This window comes from Notechis scutatus, chromosome 3 (assembly GCF_049901735.1).
Source record: "Notechis scutatus isolate UNSWTSFEM ecotype Mainland chromosome 3, rNotScu1.2, whole genome shotgun sequence".
Lineage (NCBI taxonomy): Eukaryota > Metazoa > Chordata > Lepidosauria > Squamata > Elapidae > Notechis > Notechis scutatus.
This window is the reverse complement of record NC_142011.1, coordinates 122,952,916-122,977,437: the sequence shown is the minus strand read 5'-3', so window position 1 is coordinate 122,977,437 and position 24,522 is coordinate 122,952,916. Positions and strand designations below refer to the sequence as shown.

Sequence of the window (24,522 nt, the reverse complement as noted above, 5' to 3'; positions counted from 1 at the left end):
TGACAACTTAAGTAAGGATAATAGGATATGCTTGGGTTTTTGCGGACCTTCTCCATACCATCTGCCAGACCTCAGCGTCAAGCGGAAGATAAAAACAAAGACTTCCTTGGATCAAATGTGGCTTAAATTGTATGTGTCCACATAACCTTCCTGGCAGCAAAAGTGCTTTGTCACGGACTTTCTCCTAGATGGTTTTCAGACTTTTCAATTCAGGATATGCCTTCAGAATTTCTGGTAACCTCTCATCCAAGCACTAACCAGCAGTATAATAATCATTACTGATAATTAAAAAATCCCCAAATATCTTGCTAACGCCATAATTTTGCCAGAAATCCTGATGCATTGCAAGCAAATCAAATTTACTCTACATACATTTAAGAAAGATTGTATTAAGAATGCTTATCCCAGCACCACCTGCACAGAAGGGAAAATGATACCCCTTCCCTTCAAAGTCACAAAATGATTTAGTTTTGAATCAAAGTGGGAGGGTTATACATTCATTGTTGGCTCTTGCACACCTTTATACAGGGGTTATATAGGCAAAAGCAGGCTCCCTTGATGTGTTTTAATGGCCTGGAATAACATGCCAATATTTACTTGTAAGAAAGACACAAATATAGGATGTGCTTATTGCTTGACCCAGAAAGACTTGACAACGTGCTGGTCTTTTATTTCATTTCATGCTGCACTTTTGAAGAAAGAAACTCTGCATTCTTACGTGTGTAACCAGAGAATCTGTTTGGCATCGCTTATAGCAAAAGATGACAACCTTTTCTTCTTTTGCATTCTGAAATGGATTCTGGAAGGAGTATTTTGCCAGAAATGCCACTATTTTTATGAAGTGCTAGCAAGAGACTTTTGTCAGATTCCTGGAGACAATCAAAGAGCTAAAATTTCCAGGTCTGTTTCAAATGCAGGTCTGAAAATAGTTTACATTCTGATGCAGATACATATGGATATTGGAGAGGTGGTAATAGTGGCATGTGTCCTTGCATCACACAAGTGAGGCAAATTAGTGACATCATGCAATTCACACAATATAATTTGAATAAATTTGATTTCACAGTGACACATGAAACATTATAGCTTCAACCTATATATAGTCTTCCTATATTTCAAGTTGGCTAGTTTGTCTTACTGTTTCTCAACGTACATCTGTTGGATTATAATTTGATAGACAGAATTGGAGCAGGGATAGGCTCTGATCTCCAATATGCTTGGCAGACATGCAGGAGGGAAATAATTCTGAGTAATCCCTCCATCTCCTTTTGTCCTTAATTGGAAGAGTTTATGCTGGGCTTTGTTATTATATATAGTAATGAACGATACTTAACTTTTATAAAGATTCTACACAACAGAGTTTGGTCCTTTGGGAATGGTTAATATGCCAAACAGCAAAATAACACCTTACCCGTCCTTTTGCACATCACACAGTAACTTATTCTCCATGTCTCCATAGCAGAGGTTGCAGAGCAGAGTTGATAAAATGGAGCCCTGGGGAATTCCACAGCGCTGCACATAGTACCTGAAAAATGCCACAAAGTCCACTGTCATTAAGAACTTAAATCTGATAGCAAAACAAGGTTAGTTGTAATAAGGCTGATCATTTCACTGCAATAAGGAAGTATTTTATGATCGGCAAATTGTGTATAATATGAGAAACATATGACATTGACAATGATTTCCCTGTAAATAGAGTAAATGGGACTTGAGCTAGAATCTTGGTGTAGGGAGGAGAAAATAGGCTTTTCTATTAGGACAACATTGCCCCAAATTCTGTTGGATAGCAAAACTCAGAATTCTGAACCAGTGTATTGATTCATCTGCTCAGCATTCCCTCAAGTAAGCACCTATTTGTCTCCCCCACACCTTGCAATAAGATTCACACTGGTATAGCATGGGCTTCTCCCTAACTACTACCTCTCTTTACCTCGAACTACGCATTCAGCAGCATGAAATGGAATATTTCTGACATAGTTGAACTTACCGAACTATATTTTTAAGTTTGTGGATCATGAAAATATTGTTAAAATCTTCTCCTGCAGTAGAACACAATGCATTCAAAACTCTGGAGAAGGCTAACTATCTGATAGATTTGGTCTATTTGTGTTTAAAATAAACCTTAGTATATGGGACAGCAGTAAATATTTCACTTCCCACTTGCAGGTACATTCCACACACCAATCAGGATTCCATTCACTATGATTTTCCTAGGAAGACCACAGGATGTGGTCAGGATGCATGGCCCTCCCAAGCTCCATTTTCGCTGGCGGAGGTACTGTGGGCTGGTCCTTTGCCATTTCCAGGGAACCCTGCAGGCCAGATCTAAGTACCCTGCGGGCCAGATCCAGCAGGCCTTGAGTTAGACACCCCTGCTCTAGGTCTTTGCAAGATTTTTGGTGGTTGAACAACAGTCAGTCACCATCTAATATTAGGCAAAGATTTTAGGGAAGGGGTGATGGTGGAAGGTAATTGAAGAAAAGATTCTGAAAAGGTATTTTCAGAAGACTTCCCTTACATAAATGTTTCCAAGTTTCCTAAGCAAAAACATCATGCACTGCTTAATTGCTTTCAAAAGATGATACTATTTCATATAATTCAATAAATTACGTATGCCCTAAGTCCATAACTTTTTTGGGAAAGCCTTTGAAGCACTACATGGGAGCTGCAGAAAAAAACAAAGAGAGCACTTCATGGATATAAGAACAGATATAATTGACATTAGTACATCAAGAAGAAAACGGAGACAAGCCAATGGCATGTTTGGAAGCATTTCTTCTTTCACGCTTGTAAGTTGATTTCCCAATCCAACGCCTGCCACCATTTGAATAAGCAGATTCATCCCCATCCCCAGTTCTTAGATGCTCCTCTTTGTCCACAGTTTACGTAAAGCTCATTCCTGCCCTCTAATCTCTCCTGTTCATCTCCTAAATGCTCTATGTTTGCCCTCTACTATATCCTAATCTATGTTTTAGATAAATTGGTCCCATTTCAATCAACTCTTTAAAAAATGGTAATAGAATGAATACATAAATGGATGACATTTCCAGGAGATATCTGAACAAATTCAAGAGGAAAGGCTGGCTGGCGAAGCACAGAGTGCTTTGAGGTTAGAATCAGTTTAAATCCTGGCTGATGTTCTGCCTTTTACCCTCAAGAGGGTTAAGAATGATTTTTAGAAGAAAGGATTATTTGAAAATCCCACAGCAATGACTGTAACTGAATGAACTGAAAATGAAAAGACTTGTGAAAAACACACACAAAATGAACAGCAAAATAATAAAAAGCCTGTGTGTCACCAAGAGAAATGATCATTGTCACTTTACATGCCATCAAAAGTGGCAAGAATAGTAATTGCTTAAATCCGCCCCCCCAGCAACAAAAAAGAAGACCTCAAAGCCTTTAGTTTGTGTTTGAACTTCATAGGCCACTGACAGTTTTGCAGCCTTTGACAATAGCTTCATTCCCTCAGTTACACAATGGGAATATCTGACAAGAGATAGGCAGATCAAGAAGATAAATGCTGCCAATTCAGCTTCTGCACACAGCCTAGTGAAGAAATCCAAGGTTCCTTAAGGTCAATAAATCCTGCAACTTAGGGGATTGTAGAATCCTTAGTTTAGAGAAGTGTGAGTTGGAACCGTAGAATTTGCCATTTAAAAAGTGCTAGCACAAATTCATGGCAAATCAATGGCTCCTCTCCAAGATGATTATACAATATTTCTTGTAATAAAGGCAGCGGGGCTTTCAGTAATAATTGCTACAGAATATGGGTGGGAGGATATTCAGATGTTCAGCCTGTGGCTCTCAGGGGCCATCTAGTGGTCCATTGTGGAAAAGAGTGAAAGGGTTTGAGGCCCTTACCCAATTGGGTTCTCTTTGCACTCCTGTCCCAATTAAAACCCAATCAAAAGCAAGTTGCCATGTGAAACATTCCTATAAAGCTTAGAAGAAACATGTACCTGTCCTCAATCTTCAGGATATTATTATGGATCAACTGCAAGAAAAACTCACGGAGGCTAGAACAGCTTTCCTTCAGAGAAACTTTCTGCAGTAACAAAAGGAAAAGCAAATATAAAAACAGCCCAAATAAAATATTCTTAAATGAGACTTGTGCATTTTGGGGTTGCCAAATCAGTAAATTAAGTGAAGAAATCCCCCCTACTTTGCAGTTAATGAGTGTCCCTTGATAATTATCACCTACTTTATTAGGAAGGAAGGGGGAGGGGAATGTAATTGCAAAAGGCATAAATCATCTTCTGATGTGATATTAAGAAGCAAACTAAATTAGGCAAAACAACCTATACACATCCATGTAACCCAGGATCATGGTATTAGCCCAACTATAGTTTTCAACATGGATTATTTGCAATGTATATGGCCAAACTTCTAAGAACCTCTTCTATATTTAAAAGTCCAGTATGTGGTGGTATTACACGAAAGAAAAAAAGTTGTTCAAAAATTAAAAATATTAATAATCATAATCTATAATAAAATAAAGATATCAATCCAAAAGACACTGAATGTTACTTCCATCTAGTGGCAGTAAGTGGTAATAACATCCAATCAGCTATACTCAAATATTCCAATAAACATATGTGTACAGTCAATTGAAAGGCAATTGATAAAACACTTGAATGGGCCCCATTTGAGACTATATAAATGTCCAATTCAAAAGGTATACATTTTACATATGCAAATATTAAGGTTTCTTATAAATTTTACATTTTACATATGTAAATATTAAGGTTTCTTATAAATTTTCCTTTGAAATATGAAGTTATTTGGAATAGCTTAGATATCTTGACACCCATTAAGATATATTGAAGCATTAAAGTAAGACAGAAACCAGGAGGAAAAAATGAAGTGAGTTGAACTTTGAGCCAGGTTTGTAAATGTTTAACATTTCAAGATACAGTGAGAGGCAGATTTCAGACTTGCAAACCAAGTCTTCTCAGAGAGTTTAGATTGAAAAGCAGCTCTCTGAAAGCTTGCTGAAAATATGCAGATGTTTGTAAATTCTTCTTTCCAGAAATATAAATTCTAGCTGTTAAATTACCTGTTCAACAATTACAGCATTTCTCAGCGAAGTGCTCTGTTGAAGATGAGATACAAACTCTTTCATTCCATATATAAACTCATTGTAAGTTGAGACCTGTAAAAACATTCCAATTAAATTATTTCTAACTTCAGAAAAGACTATAACATATAATGTAAAACAGGAAAGGGTAAGATATCTGACTAAAAAATTACCAATAATTTTCAGATATAGAAATTAAAATTCAAAAGACTTCTCTTATAATGCCCAGGATAAAAAACATACCGTATTTATCGGTGTATAACACGCACTTTTTCCCCCTGAAAATAGGGGGCAAATGATGTATGCGTGTTATACGCCGATATAATGTTAAGAAGCCAGCGGAGGCCGGGCGGTGCGGCGGAGGGCAAGCGGAGGCCGGGCGGTGCGGCGGAGGCCGGGCGGTGTTTTTATTTAGAAATTTAAATTTTTTTCCTGAAATTTCCCTCTTAAAATGAAGATGCGTGTTATACGCCTGTGCGTGTTATACGCCGATAAATACGGTAATTGGGGTGAAATGGGACTGGCTATTTAGTTTATATCAAACAGAATGAAAAAAGCTCTCTTTGAAATTTAAAACCTATTTTAAAAAGTATAATGAACACCATTGGATTGGCCTGAGAATCACTTTTGGCCTGTTAATTTATGTTAATTTATATATAGCTACTTATATAAAGTATAAATTCAATGAAGATATTAGAATGCGTAGGACTGCAGATTGTCAGATATGTTTTAATATAAACAACATTACAGTTTGGAGCCCATAAATGGCTATACTGTTCTTATAGCCCCGTGATGGTGAACCTATGACACGCGTGCCATAGGTGGAACGCAGAGCCATTTGTGCGGGCATGCAAGCCCCAGCCAAACTTACCTGCACTGAGCATGCGCACGCCTCCCAGCTGATTTTCAGCTCATTTGAGGCCATTTTTGCCCTCCCGGAAGTTCAAGGAAAGCCTCTGCAGCCTCAGGAGGCCGAAAAAGGGCCTTCCAGAAATACTGGAAGTGCTGAAACAGGCCCGTTTTCAGCCTCCCAAGGCTTCCCATGAGCCTTCGGGAGAGCGAAAACATCCTCCCCAGGGCTCCAGAGGCCCCCCGGAGGCTGAAAATGGGTACTTTTGGTATTTCCAGACATGCATAGTGCAGGTAAGAGGGCGGGGCGGGGGTGTTGCGCGCGCATGCGCAGGATGGGCACATTGCATTGTGGGTGCCGGCGCACGCTTTTAGCACACACAACAAAAAGGTTTGCCATCACTGTTATAGCTCATAAAATGTCTGCGCTCTCCCAGAGATTGTACTGTATACCTTTACTCATTTAATTGCTTTAACGTTAATTTGTATGGCTCTTTGGGGTGTGTGTCTGTTTTAATTGTAAACTGCCCAATCATGAATATATAAATTGAAATATATAACATGAATAAATGAGCAAATAAATAAACAAACCAAAAGCCATTCTGTATGAATGCCATGATAGAAATTACATTTATTTTCAAATATAAAATTAAAAAGGAAAACATTAAAATGTTAAATAATTGCAAAAATCATAGTTAATGCCCATATCCAGGAATCAATTATTTAGCCTAAAAGATGCTGCTACTTGTAGAAATTAGGAGATACATCACTTCTGGTGGCAAAAAACTATTTTAAGTCCTAGAAGCGAACATAACTTTAAATATAAATATGAGCATATATAAAAATCCATGTGATCTAGCACATTTAAAGAACCCAACTTTATTCTTTTAGTAATAGTGGGGAACGCTCGTGTCTCTCTTACATGTCTTTTGTAATGTTTTTTTATACATCCATTTCCAGTCCTCATGATTGCTGCATAGCATCGTATGCTGTAAGTGGTATCCCTGGCTGGTTCAAGAACCTGTAAAACCACTTCTACCAGTTTATCATGGGGAAGAGTGTCGTAGGCGCCTGTGACATCAGCCTGGAAAAGAAACGGAGGCAATTTCTTAACTTTCAAATGTCACTCAAAATAAATGTGACAATAGAAGAGTATTCAAGAGTATTCAAGTTGTGTAGTTGTCATGGTTTTCAAATAACATCAGTGTGGATAGTGGCCAAACACTTATAATTCTCCATAAAAAAAGAAAAGTAAAAGGAGGTAAAATTTCATTTTATTTATTCAATTTCTATGGCACCCCAACTCAACCAAGTGATTCTGGGCAGCTTTGGTTTAGTTATATGTAATTATGCTCACTTTCAGTAAAGGATGGGGATTACTCTTTCCTTGAAAAACCTCTTCGTTAAGGTATTTTGTTTTCAGGAAGACTGAACAAAGGTCCAAGACAAGTACAGAGAGAGGAACTTTATGTATCTTGGTTGTAACTGATCTCTGATTCCAACCAAAACTATTTGTCTGACTGTTTATCTGCCTATAAGTGCCCTGACTTTGAAAGAGAGAGAATGTAAAGCTTTCAAGCATTTTTGTGGAATTTGTACAAAACAGATATATTTGCTAGATGATGTGGAGAAGTGCAGGCCAAATTTTAGGCTGTAGGACCTTTCCTTTTTCTGGAATCTTGGAGAACAATTAAAACTAGAGATAAATTATCATCTAAGGAACAAGAATATAGTCTACAAAATAGAAATTGGATAACACAATTTTTGTGAACTAGGAAGACTGAATTTTCCTTAGGGATGAAGAGGGAATGTGTTTGATTTCATTGCTATCTTGATGAAAATCCACGTTTGCCTGAGAATGTCCCTAATTCTACAGTCCTGAGTACGTCTAAGGTCATCAAGACCATTTTCCATCAAAAGGTCCTGATACGTCTGAAAAGTACAGATGTTAATGGCAAACTATTATTAGAGCCCATGTTGACACGGATTCCTTGAGGAATCAATGTGTTTGGCAGGATGAGAATTGGTTTCCAATCTATATATATAAAAGCAAAATACCACTCACGCATCATCACAAAATCTCCAGAACCATAAAGCCTACAAACTTGAAATTTGGCACATATGTTCCTCTTGGCTTCTAGGTGCTTACTAAAAAAGGATTTTTCAAAACGACCATCAAAGCATTAGTATTTTGTATATTATTAACAGGCTCTCATGCTAAGGAGTTCTACTCCCCCTCCCCACCTGAAAAGAAATCTGTTCCAAATGCAAAACACAAACAGTGGAGTTTCAGTTTCAGAGCACCAAGCAGCTTTAGTACAGAACAGTTGAGCTAAGCCATGCCCAGGCTCCTTGCTATCTCCTTGCTCACACAGCAAATACTCTTTCAGTTTACAAACAGCTCTCAACTCTCTCACACACTGACAGGATGCTAGCCAGATGATTACCGATGGATGCTGGTAGGCATATTTCCCCCCTTATTTTCCTTCCCCAAAACTAAGCCCAATCACATAGTTTTGTAGTGAAGCACAGGTATCCAGCTAGTTATCCATATGTATGAAGTTCAACATATTGCCTTTATCCACAGAATGTTAGTTGCCCATCCTTTGTCCAACTGTAGCACTGTTCGATGCAGCCTTGTTGTTCTTTGCTTTGTTCTTCTTTCTAAGCTTCCTAGTTTGTCTGGACTATGACCCTGCAATTGCTCCATTATTTCCTATGTTGATTCACTTCAGATAAGCAGCTCCAGAGCTATTTGTCATGAAGCCTCAAGGAGTTGGGAAGGAGGTTCTTTTTGACCTGTCTTTTCACCTTAACAGGAGATGAACTTTTCTGATCAATTCTATTGTTCTAGTGATAAAGAATAAAATACTCCAGACTTCCAAGAAATGAGACTGCATCCTTAACAAAAGAAAAATGCTGAATCTTATTAGAAAGGAGGCCCATTCACAAAGAGGACAGCTTCTGTTTTTTGAACATACCTTCACAAAGTAGAATTTAGGCATTTCAGCATATAATTCCAAAACCTTTGAAACAAACTTCTTCCATATTATATAAATGTCATCCTTTCCAAACACAGTTGAGCCAAGTATAGCAGGGTTCTTCAGTCGTTCATAATTAAGAACACTAAATACATTTTTAAGTTGCATATTGAAATGTGGACCCTAAAAAAGAATTAAAAGAAAAACAATGAATTTCCCCAATATTAAGTGCTTCTCTCATAGAAAAACATGAGAGCATAAATTATTCAATATTAGAAAAGAAGGAAAGAGACTTCAAAAAAACTTTCTTAATGAGCTGTTGGAAAGGGTACAGGAAGAAAGAAAAAGTTGCAAGCATGTGATTAAGGAGCAAATGTGATGGGTACATGAAGAAGCTGAGGTCTATGTGAAAAAGAAACCACCTGGGTCACAAGAAATCATTCTTAACTAATACAACATTGAAGCTACTTTTGAAAGATAAAAAGGAGAATTATTTTTCAGGGATATTTATTAAACACTTCCTGCATGAAGAGGTATACACTGATGGTATCTGGATAATGCTCTACCAAAAGGTGTCTCAACAGCACCTGGTTAAGCTTGTCTAAGGATGGAAGCTAAGCAGGGTTGGTCTAGTTAGTAGCTGGATAAAACTCCTCCATGGAATAACCAAATCTGCAGGTGAAACTAGAAAATTAAAATTAAAAATCTCTCAGAAAGGATTGGTGGCAACCTACTTCTGTATTTTTGAAAGAAAAAAAGACGACCAATTATAGGTGTATCATTAAATCACCAGTTGAGTTTGATTTTGAAAAAACAAACAAACCCTAACCCAATCTTTTACTGAAAGATTATACAGGAATTTAGAAATGATGTGGGGCGGGGGGTGGGATTTATTAAGAAACTTTTAAGGAGTGGCTTGCTGGAATAATTACATTGTCCATGGTTTGAAAGAAGAGACAAAATCATCAAAACAATCCCATCTTGATTTTGTTTAGTATAAGATTGGAGAGTAAGAAACTTGGATTGATTTTTCAAGATTTTATTATAATACATTAAACCAACATTAAAATAGGAAATTTGCAATGCCTTTCTTGGCCTGGGCTTTTTAAAAGCTGAGAACAAGAGATTTGTAGAACCAAACAGTTAATTCATGAGCTGGATGAAATGTATGGATCTATGCTTTAATAGACAGATTGACAACAACATGTATCGAACTATGATCTTTACCTGTTTCTGTTTTCATATATGTATGAATGCACTATCACTAGGCTAGAAAGTATCATATCTTGTTAAACTAGATTGGGAGAAATGGAAAGATCTGCAATTGTCATTAAACAGGAAGAATAACTACTATAAAAATGAATATTTTACCAAAACTATTATATTTATTCCAAACAATTCCAATAAAATTGGAGAAAAAATATTTTGAAGAACTAAATAAAATAATATTAAGATATATTTGGTTAGGGAAAAAAGCAAGAATAGGTTTGAAAATGTTGCAAGACTCCAAAAAGAGGGGGCTTTGGGCTGCCAGATTGGGAACTGTACTACCAGGCCTCGGTACTTACATGGGTGAAAGAATGGATCAATTTGAGGCATAAAAGACTATTAGCTTTAGAAGGACATGACCTTCAGCTAGGTTGGCATACTTTTTTATAGTATGGGAAGAATAAAATAGTTACTTTCACATTATGTTAGAAATGCATTGTTATCAGTATGGCTTAAAATTAAAGAACAACATTACATGAAAATATCAGTCTGGCTTTCCACAATGGCAGCATTGATACATCCTAGTGTTATTAATATGGAAAAAAATTGTAAGATATAAAGATATTTTGAATGAAAAGGGGGTATTAAAAACCAAGCAGGAACTTAGTAGTCAAGGGATGGACATTGCATGGTGGCCAAAAATGCACATACAATCTCAGTATGAGAAAGATGCTAAAATGTATGGTTTCAATAAAGAATTAACAGAATTGGACCAGATATTAACTGGAATGGATGAAAAACTGATGAAGAAAATATACTGATACTTATTAGGTATTAAACTTGAAAGTGAGCAGGTAAAAGAGACAATGATTGCTTGGGCTAAAAATTTTTGGATATGCAGTAGAATTAGACAAATGACAGAAATTGTGCGGTAGAAATGTTAAATTAATTATGTCAACTGCATATAAAGAAAATTTGTATAAAATATTCTATAGATGGCATTTTGCACCAACAAGACTGGCAAAAATGCATAAGGATAGATCTGTTAAATGTTAGAAATGCAATCAAATACCCGGTTCATATTACCGTATGTGGTGGACATGTCCGAAAGCTAAAAAATATTGGATGAAAATACATACTTGGTTGAAAAAATGATATAACAGCATATAGACATGAAACCAGAAATATTTTTATTGGGCATTCTGCCGGAAAAATATGACAAAAGGACTATATACTGTACTTGATTTTACATGTATTAACTGCAGCTAGAACTGTATATATACTCAACAATGGAAGTGTGACAAGATCCAGCAGACGACAGTGTAATTAAGAAAATATCAGAATCAGCAGAAATGGATAGCCTTTTGTGGCCTGCCAGCAGAGATGGCAGTAGATTCGGACAGTGAGAAGCTTGGGGAGGAACATGGGCCAGTCCTGGAGTCTGGGGAAGGCTCTGATGAATGCTCTGCGTCGGAGACAGAGATGGGGCCAGGGCCATCTTACAGTTATCAGCTGCCTTCGGAGTCAGACATCAGTGAGGCAGAAGGACAGCTGGAGCCAGTTCCCAGTGTACACATGCGCAGAGCTGCCAGAAAAAGGGAACAGCTAAGGAACAAGGGCCAACTTGGGAGTAAAGCCACAGGTGGGCGGTGAATGGTTCCTCCCACAGGGAATAAAAGAAGAGCGAAAGGAGAGTGGGATTTTACAGAAGACAATTAGTTCATTTGAAGATCTGTTTCTGCATTCTTGCCTAGTACTGGCTGCTACAGTGATGCCTCTGAAAGGTATCAACCTGGCACCTTTCCAAGTCTGATAAAGGTCTGCAATTGCGAAATATCTTGAAAGACTGTTGGCCAGGACTTTGCTGGAGAGGAATTCACTGTAAACTAAATAAAAGGGGGTTTATCGGGACATGGAGTCAGTTTCGTGCTGTTGGGGAAGCCGAGGTCAGAACAAGACTAACACTTATTAAGGACAAGGAAGAAACTGAACACGTTTTGACATTGGACTTATTTTATCAATGGTTAAGACAATAAAAACAGAAGTTAGAAATGCAGGGACATAAAAAGGATGAATGTTAAAATGGAAATGTATTAAAATAAACAAGCTAAATATTATTGTTATTCCAGTATTGTTATTGTGATGCTATTGTAAACATTTTGATTATGATTGTACAATTGTACCCAGACAACACAGTTTGATTGAAATGGAATTTTTATATGTTATACAAAAAAAGTAAATAAAACATGGGGGAAAGAACCGGGCTGCGGAAGCATGGGTGAACATATATCCCCACTTGTGCGAGCAATGGGGAAGAGTTCGTGTTTGTACTTGCTGGCCCTTCACATAGAACCATCCTCTTTCTCTCTCCCCATTGGTCCTCACAGCCGGAAAGGTTGGAGAACTTTGTCCTATGCCACTCACAGAGATGAGGAACATGGTTTTATAATGGTGCTAGTTGATAGTGATGGGGAACTTCTGGATGCTGATATAGGGTGCCCCTAAGCTTAATCCTCTTCCTATCTTGTTTAATATCTATCTGAAATCACCAGAAGACATCATTAGACAGTTAAATGCTGATGGTACTGAATTGGTCCTCTCAATCTTGGGCCAAACAGAAGATGCTTCCCTGGAAGGAGCAGATTGATGACTGTAAGTCTTCTTAGATTTCCTGTTGGTAGACATGGCCAGAAGTATGCCATCTGCAACTGTTCTTGGAACCAGATGATTTGCCTTCTGTCATTTTTGGATCATAACCTGTTTGTGGGGGTGGGTGGATTGTTGCCTTGTATTTTACTGGTTAGTTGTAACATTATTCATTGAAAGCTTTGAATGGGCTTGTTTCAAATTATTTTAAGCCACTAGTGTTGGGCAAGTACAGAATGATTGTCAAATTAATAAATTCTTTACCTCATAAAAATTAACGGTGTGAATAGCAGAGAACATACATCTTGGATGAAAAACACATTTTAATTAATCAATGAAGTTACAAAGAATCTGAGGGCAAGATGAATGAGCAAAGAAGTCCAAGATATCTAAAATCAACTGAATGAATAAAAGGGAACACAAGGTCACTCAAAACAAATGAAGCGGAGTACTCAGATCTATAAGCAGCACAACAAAAGCCACAAGTTGCCAGGTGAAGTTGACAAACAATGCAAGGATCAAGTTGGGCTTAAAGGAAAAACAAAGGAAACAATAGACATCTTAGTTGAGATGACATAAGGTTAATAAGCTGTCAGCTCCCCAATGCAATCATTTAAAAATAGGACTGGGTTGGATAAGGATTTCATTTCAAAACTGAGAAGCATTTCATAAGAAATATGTTATCTCAAGTAAAGGCTGCATAAATTGCATTTTAAGTGCCTAAGGTATTTTTAGAGATATTCTAGCCTAATATTTCAGTTGCCCTATTATTTCAGTTAGCACACTGCCAATATCCTGGATGGATGTCAAATCAAATGGCTTCATAATTGAAAGGTGTACACTTGGAATGCTCATCTCTTAACACCTCATTAGAGCAAAAGATTTCGATAAGAATACCGATTTGATTTGGCTGAGATCTACCTTGCATTTTTAATCATTTTGGGAATAAGCAGCACATTTTTACTGAATATATAGACATGAAACTGGGAGAAGTAACAAATAACGTTCAAAGTTATCTTGGTGGACTGGGCTGAAATTAAAAAACGTTATTCAAAAAAGAAAAATATTAAATCCAGGATTTAAGCAAAACAATAAAGGCTAAATGCAAAAGAAATGCATAGAGAATGTATACAAAACGGATGTTTGGATTGTGCTTGATCATAAGCGGAACAGAAATCAGCAACCTGAAGATTCTGCTACAAAATAAAATAAAAAACTGGCAATTGTAAGCTGTATTAATATAAGGATACTTAATACAAAGTAATAGTTTGATCACTTTATAAAAATGATATCCTAACAGGAACAGTGTTTAATTCTGAATAATATATTTTGGAGATTTAAATGAATTGAAACAGATTTAGAGAAGAGAAACTGCAACAATCAAAGTGTACAAACATATATCTCAGGCCCCTGCCCCCCAAATACATGAATTTGCCTGATGTAATGTTGAATTAACTCAATAAATTAAGGACCTTTTTGTCTCCACTGTTTTTGCAAAATGTTTCTGTTCCAACCACACCATGCAGTTTGACCACAGGCCTCAACCCATTTGGTTTGGGGATGAATCGGAGTTTTGATGCCACAGGAACGTATTTTCTCTGCTGCAAAAGTTCAATATCTTTCTCTAGTAAAGGCTGAAGCTGCACTTTGACCAGATGGTTCCTAAAAGGGAAGTTGGCAGTATTTTAAAATGTACACACGGCAGACTGTCATTTACTTATAAGATTTAGCGGCCAGTCAACTTCAAAGCATCTTCAGTTGGTCTACACTAAAAATAGGATACAGTAGAATTCTATCCTTAAATGACATCTAAATGTTTATTTTGAGGTATAATGTTCTAACTACTACGTTGTCATCCAACAAAAAGTTCCAGAAAGTGGCACCATCCGGCCGACCTCCTCTTGGTTTAGAATACAGGCAGTCTCAGGCCTGGTTAATACATGGATCAGTAAGTCTTAACTGGAAACGGAAAATAACCCAGAAGGAAATGGCAGGATGTTCCCAAGGAAACTAAGTGGATATGTCTATAATCATCTCAAGTCAAGTTCTGGCTTCAAGGCAACTTCAAATTTACATTCCATAAGAAATGTGGAATCCAACTCCCAAAAATGCATGATACTGTTCATAAGGCTCTGGAAACTAATCAGATGAAGAGAATTACAATCTGAGGAAAATTCCTCTGACGGAGGAGGAGAGCCCTGATGGCATAAGGTCCTTCCCACCACCCCTAATAGTCTTCAATGACAGAAGACAGCCGGGAGGTACATGGCTAGCAAAAGTAGCTTTTCCCTTCAGGGATTCTAAGCTCCTGGCAGCATTTTTTTCAAAGCACATACAGATGAGCTGAACTTCCTCTGCATTCTAATCCCAGGTCAGGCAAGTTGTCTAAGATGTGAAGACAGACTTCAAGTCAGAATTAACAATGGAACAGCAACTGTCAAGTTTTAGCGCCAAGAGCATCCAACCATAGGTGTTGAAAAAAGTAGAGGTAAGAAATCTGATTTAATATCCTACCTGCTTGGGTGCTTTAGATCAGGAGTTTCTAACCTTGGCAACTTTAAGCCTGGTGGACTTCAACTCCCAGAATTCCCCAGCCAGCTTTGCTGGAATTCTAGGAGTTCAAGTCCGCCAGGCTTAAAGTTGCCAAGGTTGGAGACTCCTGATTTAGATCAGTGGTGGCCAACTGGTGGGATGCTGTGGGCTGCGAGAAAATTTTGGTGGGCAGCAGAGAAATCTCACCCCCAGAGCACCCCCCCCCCAAAGCAATTAATCCAGGCTGCACAGAAACACAAGGCTGCGCCGCCCACATGGCCCGCAGGAACACTCCCCACCCACTCACTCCTTACCCGGCAAACTTGCCTGCTAAATTGCTATTTTTCCTTTTTCCGACCATCAGCTGTTCTGCTGTGCCGGGAGATTTAGATTAGCTAGGAAGCAGGAAATGGTTGGATTTCTTGCTTTCTAGCTAGTCTTTAGATCTTTGCCTCTGCTTTTAAGCACAACCAAACCTCCCTTAGGAATGAAGGTTCTATTATTCACTGCAGACTTACAGGAAGCAAATTTTATGTGACAGACTGAGCTAGTTGATGGCAGATAGATAGAACACTGAATGATTCTGTGAGCAACTCAATCTGCCTGCCTGCTTTGCCTGGTTTTGGATAAAAGTTGCTCTTTTTTTGATAAAAAATTCAATATTTATATAAATATTTATAATATTTACATACAAGCCATGCCCAGCCAGCCACACGACCAAGCCACACCCACAAATTAGGCCACGCCCACAGAACCGGCTAGTGGTCCCTGGGATTTAAAATTATGAGTTTGGTGGTCCCTAAGGTCCAAAAGTTTGGCAACCCCTGCTTTAGATGACATCCCATATAAGGGAAGGCAGCTTAGGCCTTGAAAAATACCCCAAACCAACAACCATGCTCCATTTGAGGTGAAATGAAGAGTCGCCTTGGATCGGGCTCCTTTACCCAGGCAGCGAGACACATGAGGACTGCCAGATCTCTATGGAAAGTCAATTTATGCAGTGCAGAGCTGGGCTACCTATTTCCTACCTTGCCCAGCACCAGTCACCTTTAGCAGTCCAGCATCCCCCCATCCTGAAGGAAGCAGGGAGCAACTACAGCAAGATAGATGGGCTGACCTGTACAAGATAGATGCAGGGAGCAACTACAGCAAGATAGATGGGCTGACCTGTACAAGATAGATGGGCTGACCTGGTGACTTAGATTAGGTCTGTAGGGCAGAATCCCCCACCCTAAGTGTAAGGGGAATAGCTTTCTTTGCACTTTTGAACTTTTGGTTTCCTAATAATACCTGATTCCAATGATCTGTAGTTTGCTCCAAACAACTTTTCGGAAGAAAAAAAGTAAATTTTTTTGAAATGCTGTCTCTGTGATATAGAAGAAAGACCGGAGCAGCTCTGAAACATAGCAGTCCATCAGCCAGTACAGGAATTTAGACATCAGCTCCTCCCGAAAGCGATGTTCAGAGGCAGGAACAGAATGGCCACTTTCTACAGGGACAATCCAGATTTAGTGACAATCAATAAGATTTCTGTTCTTGCTAGAAGCATCTATTCACATTATCTTCACAACCAACTTATAGGTTAAGTTAAGGAAATTCCAGATAAAATTATGCAAACCATTAAGTAATGACTGTGAAATGTCTAATGTGAATGTTTTTAGAGTGGGTAACAATGCTGCATTATAAATCAAAGATGTAATTGTATGTACACTTCTCTCCAATGCATGCACTAAATCTTATAGTAGGAACATCAACTTATTCTGCCAAAGAAGTCAGAATCTGAAAAACAAAAACAAAAAATGCCCTTTTCAAACAAGCAGGCACTCTAATAAAATGTCTCTTATTTACAAGACTAATTTACACGTATAATTAAGAATGTGAAAGTAACATTTGAAGGTTTTTTCAAAAATAAAAGTGATATCCTGAGGATATCCCTGTTAATACCTTTGGTGAGACGAAGCCAAGCACAATCATTGACTCTCATTTTCCATGTCAATTCCTCCAAAGAAAACGCGGCAAACTTCCCCAAGGAGATAAACTTCTTCACATTTCTGTAGAAGCGGCACTTGTTGTGGTTTGAACCCCAAAGCGCAGGAGGCACCACTCTCTCTAAGCATCCCCTCACAAAAGTATATACTTGCCAGTGACTGCTATACTGCTTCAACAACGCTGTGAAATCAGAACTGGAGGAATCTTGTTCCTTATCTTTTTTTTCAAACAACTCCGTTCTTTCAGAGCTTCTGCTTGAAGCACCAGTTTCTGAAAATGGGTTCAAGGCACCTGACCTGCTTGCCATGCAACCTTTTACTGGATTATCCTGCTGCCTCTTTGGTGAAATTTCTCCTTGGTGACCATTTTGTTTGAAATGCTGCTCTCCTAGGCTTATCTTGTCTGGTTCAGAAACTGAAATGGGACAATTCCTTTTTAATATTGCTTGATAGGGACACTTTGCATGGTTCCGTAAGAGTTCTTGGAACACCCTTCTCATCTGCCAATAGCGTTTTGGAACCCTCTTCTTTTTCTTGGGACCATTTTGAACGCTGGGACTGTCAGGCTGCTTCAGAATCTTACTGCTAAAAAATACTTGTTCTACTAAGCATTGTCCTCCTCTTGGATTTCCCTTCAAGTGGTTTAATACAAACGACTTAGGTAAACACTCTTTCAAACGCTGGTAGGAATATAAGAGAGAATGTCTCTCAATGTGCGCTACAGGGATGCTACTGTAAGGCTTCCTGACAGATTTAGATGAGCAAATTCTAAGGTCTTTTTTTGGTAAAACCGTTTTTGCAAGCCCCAGTCGCACTGAACTAATATCAGAGGTTCCAGTTACCACCTTTGGCAGTTTAGCATTGCATGTTGGCTGCAGATTGGATTCATGGGGTGTTTTACTTATACTATCTTGCTTTCCACACATCAAAGCCCTTTGATTGTCATTAGTTGCACTAGGTTCCCCAGATATTTGTATCCCACCATTCTGAGGAACAGAGTTCATAAGAGTTAATCCTTTTGAACACGATTGTATACATACCCTAGAAGTCTCAGGTTTATCACAATCTAAAATCAGCTGATTTTGTTTTTTTCTAGAATCTGGGTTTCTTGTTTTTCCCCCTACATTGTCCTCCTTTATCATGGTTTTTATTTTCTTGGCATTAATTGTATCACACCGGCCTGTCCGCTTTCTTTTTAAACACTGTGTTCCTAATGATGGACTAAGAGAGGGCTTTTGTTGCTTTTCTATGTGTTCATGGGTTGTCATAATTTGCTTTTTCTTTGTAGGATTTTGGCCAGGAGCACTTTGAGCTACCGAAGACGATTGATTGTTATGTTGTTGCGTTTTGTTCCATTTCCCCCTTTCAGAATTCGATTTCTTCCACTTTGTTTTTCTGGGATACCACCTACAAGACTGAAACCTTTTGTGGAGATAAGTTGTTAGGATACAAGGCGAAGGCCCATGAATCCTCTGTCTAAGAAACTTTGGAGGCCGTGTTGCATTTCTTGAAGGAAGGTCATAGATGGGCTCTCCACAAATTTGGTAACAGCAGCTAGGAGGCACAACGAGAAAGAGAGCACAGTGCTCTAATAAATACATCATGACATCATCCCCAACTCTGTTTAGAATGATCTCCCAGAGCACATTCTGTCGAATAGTTTCTGTTGAACGATTAAGCATGTAGCTACTGACATTTGGTATATAATTACTTTCATTCAATATGGTATAACCAAATGCCAACACATTCTTTTTCTTCTTTTGAAAAATTCTATGAATGATTCGTGCAAGGACATCATCCTGACAGGAAACCTGCAAAATAGCAAGAAAGCATCATCTTTCTAGCAAAATTTTGAATAAAATCACAAATGTCAATTATGTAGAATTGAATAGAAATGCAAGGAAACAATCTTACTTTATTCAACAGTGGATAGCTGATATGTGCTCATTAAGTGACCTTATCACTTTATTAAGAATCACCTTATGATTCTTGATGAATGTATCTTTTCTTTTTATGTACACTGAGAGCATATGCACCAAAGACAAATTCCTTGCGTGTCCAATCACACTTGACCAATAAAGAATTCTATTCTATTCTATTCTATTCTATTCTATTCTATTCTATTCTATTCTATTCTATTCTGTTGAATACCCACATGCAATGAAAAAATATTTCCACCACACATCTCAGTGTAACTTGAGCATTTCCTAATACCTGCATATACAGCACTTTTTTCATTTAAAGCAGGAAGGAATATCTCAGTCAGATAAGGTTAGCTATAGAGCTGGATACTGGCATGGCAATCTTGAAATCTACAAGCATACATTGAAGTCTGTGGTACTTCTGGTAGCAAATAAAAACGGGCAAGAGCTCCTTACAACATTTCTAATCATAATTGTATCTAGAGTCTAGTAAAAACTGAGAAAAGTCGCTCATTTATACTAATAAAAATGTAGGATTACAATACCTGCACGGATTTGGACCTATTGTCCATGACTGGAAAAACTGTAAGAAATTATAAGAAGCCCATGTTAAATTAATTAAAAAGGGGGTAACCTCCAGCTATTACCTCCCTCCTGAAAGGCAGTGCACCTCACAGGCATATCCAGAGAACATCTATTCAAGAAACAGAAAGATTAGCCATTAGAGGGTTTCCTAAAACCAACTTTCCTAAAATAAAAACAGGAAATGCCACTACTTCTCATTGATAAAAGGAACATGGAAAACCAAAGGAGGCCTTGGGGTGTCTGAAAGAAACTAAGAAATAGGTATGACCCTGAAACAAGACCATGAAGTAGAAAACCAGACACTAATCAAGGAACTACAACCCCCCCCCCCCATAACACTGGCAGGGCAAGCCATTGTATATAAACAGAGAGCAAACCACACACTCACTAAAACTGATGACATTGTGTTGTTGGGTGAAGAAGCATCTACAAGCAAATAACCAATCTCAGAGAGTGCCAAGGTGCAGTTCCTCCCTGAGCTACATACATTCTCCAACTGGAACGATTACTTATATATTATCTCACCAGATTTTTCTTTCTTTCCATGAAATGGCTGCTTTCATTAGCTAGCCATGCCCACTACACCACAAACATAGTCTTAGGTTCTCAAAGCCCACCTTTTACTCTTTAGCATTTTTAAGCAGATCTGTATATAACTTCACATAACTCTATTGGTTAAAAACAGTGCACCACAGACCCCTCATTTCAACCCTAGCTACAAATATTCTCCTTTATTGGTAAAACAGTGCAGTCTACAATAGGCAGAAGGAGAAAGCCCACTTCAAGCAGCGGGGAGGAATGGAAAGAACAAATTGTGCAGGAACCAGAACACATATTAGGAATTTCTCGAGGGAAGAAGCCCTTTCTGCATTTTTCCGCAGACAATACTTGGCTGACTCTTGAAACACAGCGGGTACCAAGTGGCGAAGTAAGTTATCGTCCCCCAAATGCAGGCTGCTTTTGTGGGGAGGAAAGGAGGGCCGGTGGGACCGAAAGTAATCCGGGTCAAACGTAAAACCAGCTCAATTACCTGCTGGACGCCGAAGTAGGTAGGGAGGGCCTTGCACTCAGCCAGCCGCCCCACCAGGCACTGGGCGACCAGGCTACAGTAACTCCCGGGATCCCCGTCCTGCACGAGAGGCTGCGGTTGGCCCTGTGCAAGAGTGTGCATCTGCAAGCGCCGCACAAAGACTTCCAGCGGCAGCACTTCCGCGTAAAAGCTGCACAGCAGCTCCCGCACAGCTCTCCATCGCCGGGATCGGTCCATGCAGGCGTCGAGAGAAGCGATGCACGGAGGCTGAGAGGGAGCGCCAGGGCCAGCGCGTTTTCCTTAGTCCCTTGAAACCCGACTCGCCTCCCTTATTGGCTCTTCAAGGTGCCAGAAGCCACGCCCTTTAAGGCAAGCCCGGGAAAAGTTTCCGCTGGGTTTGTGTGCAACCGTTTCTCTAACGCAGGGGTCTCCAACTTTGGTAACTTTAAGCCTGGAGGATTTCAGATCATAGAGCTGAAGTCCTCCAGGCTTAAAGCTGCCAAGGTTGGAAACCCCTGCTCTAACGCAGTGGTGGGTGGTGGTGGTGGGGGGGTAGGGGGGTATGTACACTCCGAATGCCAGCATTTGAGAGCTCCTGCTATGTAACACTATAGAAAACCTACAACAGATAGGAATGTAGAGACTGATGACCAAGGGCACCAAATTAGGGAAAGGGCGAGTGAGCAGTCATAAATGAGGTGGAATGGGCTACTCCTGGTACAGTTAGTCCTCGACTGACAGCTATTCATTGAGTGACTGTTTGAAGTTACATCACTGAAAAAAGTGGCTTAAGACTTGTTTTTCCACAATAACCCTAAACCGTTGCAACAACCCCATGGTCATGTGATCAAAATTGGGATACTTGGCAACTGGTACATATTTATGATTCTATTTATGGTATATATTTATGATATTTATGTTGCAGTGTCCCAGGCAACCTTGTGACAAGCAAAGCCAATGGACAGATTCATTTAACAACTGGGTTACTAACTTAATAACTGCAGTGATTCACTATGGCAAGAAAAGTCGTAAAATGAGGCAAATTCACTTAACAGTCTCGCTTAGTAACATAAAGGTTGGGCTCAATTGTGGTCATAAGTCAAGGACTACCTGTAGTGAAATATTCTTAGTGAGGTTTTAAGTTTGTTCAAAGCAACCTGGAGGACGAGATAAGCAGATTCACTGAACACGTGCCAAATAGGACCAGCAAGCAGATACCTGGCGAAGTTTCTGTCTGAAATATGATATTCATTGACCATTGTTGAGAAGATAAAGGTAGTGGAGGCTACACAATGTGAGTGGTTATAAGACGGCTGCTTAGATTCAAAAGAAAGCAAAATAAATAATGTCACGATTCATATTTAGTGATAATTCAGAAATGACCCAATGTCCAACAAATTTCTATCTGGGAATCTGGGTAAGGAGTCTAATCTCTTAATTGTACTTTTCCAGGACTGGGGAGTAATAGTGAATGAATCGGAGATTGTGTTATATTTTCTGCTTATTTAAAACAATTATTTGTTTCTAGGCAGGTAAGTTTCAATCAAATTTAACTGGCTATAAAATGTAGGTGCATGTAAAACATCAGATCTTGCTTGATTCTTTTACACTGTGACCTAGCTGAATCGCAGCTTGCCTTAACTTCAAGGAATTAGGAACTTTCTTCAAAGAACACCAAACACTAAGGGATACTGCCTTAGTTTTTATTTCATTCCTCTTTTAAGCAGTGACTTTGCAAGCTTAAGTAGCTTTCAGTGCCTTTTTATCAAAAACAAAAACCATATTCTACCCTCAGCTGCTGTGCAGAAGTACTGAAGCACTTTTCTTCCTTTTTGAGAGCTAGTGGGGTGGTTTAGACCCATATTTCCTCTTCTTGGTCCTAAGGCCATCTCAATACTATTCTTTCAGCTTCAATTTCTTCTATTTGTCAGGTGAGAGTACTAGTAATACATTCTCTAGGATGCCCAATGAATATTTGAGTGTGTATGTGTGAATTCTCTAATAGTTCATACAAGTGAACTGCCTCACATCTCTGCAGCCAGATTTTAGTATACATATTAAGCAAGTGGACCCATATTATAAGTGCCATGATGGAAAAGTAGCATCTTGCCTCTTCAATTTGGGCAATGCTATTTATAATTCTCCCATCCCTGACACATTATTTGCAAATCAGGACTGTCCAGAGGCTGCTGCTTCCTATCTTGTAAGAAAGTCCAACTTTCAACTGCTCCCTGAAATGCATTTCCAAATCAAAGGTAATGTGTGAAATTTCCACTAAATTGATTCTTCTCAGCAATATCATCAGAATCTGAGGTTGAGAAATACCATAGTGTGGATGTATGTGTTCATATATATGTATGTATGTATGTATGTATGTATGTATGTATGTATGTATGTATGTGTATATGTATGTGTGTGTGTGTGTATGTATGTATGTATGTATGTATGTATGTATATGTGTGTGTGTGTGTGTATGTATGTATGTGTGTATATATATATTCATATTCTGAGGTTTTCGCGGGTATTTATATGTGGATCTTTGGTTATTCGGGTTTTCTCCCGCATAAAATTGGAAGTATCTAGGCGGTGTTTCGATGAAGTCTCATTCATCATCTTCAGGCTTGTGTCTTCGGCTTTGTGCTTCTCGGAGTAATGTGAGCTTGCAGCTGCTTCTTCCTTTTAACTGCTAGTGGGGGTGTGACTTGATTGGGTGGGGGCTTGGCTGTGTTCTGATTGGGTGGGGGTGTGTTCTCATTGGTTGGGGGTTTGGCTGTGTTCTGATTGGTTGGGGGGTTGGCTGTGTTCTGATTGGCTGGGGGTGTGTTCCACGTAGAAAGCAGACTCACACCCACACAGAAGATGAGACACGACCATGGACCAGAAGCCGTACCACAGCTTCAAACCCCTCCGACCCATACATGAAGTGAACTGACGCCCACCATGAAGATGTGGCACGACCACGACCACAAAGCCAAACAACAGGATCACAGCTTACCAGCTCAAATCCCCCAGCAACTAAGACTAACCTGAGCACAACCAAGCCCCCACCTGAACAGAACACACCCCCAGCCAATCAGAACACAGCCAAACCCCCAACCAATGAGAACACCCCCCCATCCAATCAGAACACAGCCAAGCCCCCACCCAATCAAGTCACACCCCCACTAGCAGTTAAAAGGAAGAAGCAGCTGCAAGCTCACATTACTCCGAGAAGCACAAAGCCGAAGACACAAGCCTGAAGATGAATGAGACCTCATCGAAATGTCACCTAGATACTTCCAATTTTACGCAGGAGAAAACCCGAATAACCAAAGATCCATATACACACACACACATATTAACATTTATTTCTATACAGTTTGGAGGAAACAAACATAATTGACAGGATTAAAAGGTAACCAGATCTTTCTCATATTACCAGTTACATTTCTAATTAAAATTTAAAACAAACTATTTTCATGTAAATCACATAGCATTTGCATTGCGAGTCATTTAACCAAGTAATTATATTTTGTAGTTTCCAACATTAGCCAAATAAATTTGTAATATTAATAATTCTCTCAAGATAGTTTTTATAGTTGGAATCTTTAAAAAATGCATATGGTTACATCATAACAATATTTCTTCCATTTAATAATTTAAATGCTGCTGTATATAAATTAATAAAAGTAAAATGAAACCTTGGGAGTGACCAAAACTG

The 24,522-nt window shown here is 38.9% G+C and overlaps 1 protein-coding gene across 1 annotated transcript in view; it reads right to left on the bottom strand.

Annotated features, from left to right (window-relative positions):
- Positions 1-21,116, bottom strand: part of TERT (telomerase reverse transcriptase) — a 30,861-nt gene extending 9,745 nt beyond the window's left edge. The window contains exons 1-9 of the mRNA XM_087961121.1: positions 20,823-21,116; positions 17,242-19,096; positions 16,588-16,786; positions 14,238-14,427; positions 8,911-9,093; positions 6,852-7,013; positions 5,060-5,155; positions 3,963-4,048; positions 1,412-1,525 (exon numbers count right to left, since the gene is read on the bottom strand). Coding sequence (XP_087817247.1) covers positions 1,412-1,525; positions 3,963-4,048; positions 5,060-5,155; positions 6,852-7,013; positions 8,911-9,093; positions 14,238-14,427; positions 16,588-16,786; positions 17,242-19,096; positions 20,823-21,059 — 3,122 coding nt within the window. The 5' untranslated portion in view covers positions 21,060-21,116. The remainder of the gene's footprint in view (positions 1-1,411; positions 1,526-3,962; positions 4,049-5,059; positions 5,156-6,851; positions 7,014-8,910; positions 9,094-14,237; positions 14,428-16,587; positions 16,787-17,241; positions 19,097-20,822) is intronic.
- Positions 21,117-24,522: the final 3,406 nt, after the last annotated feature.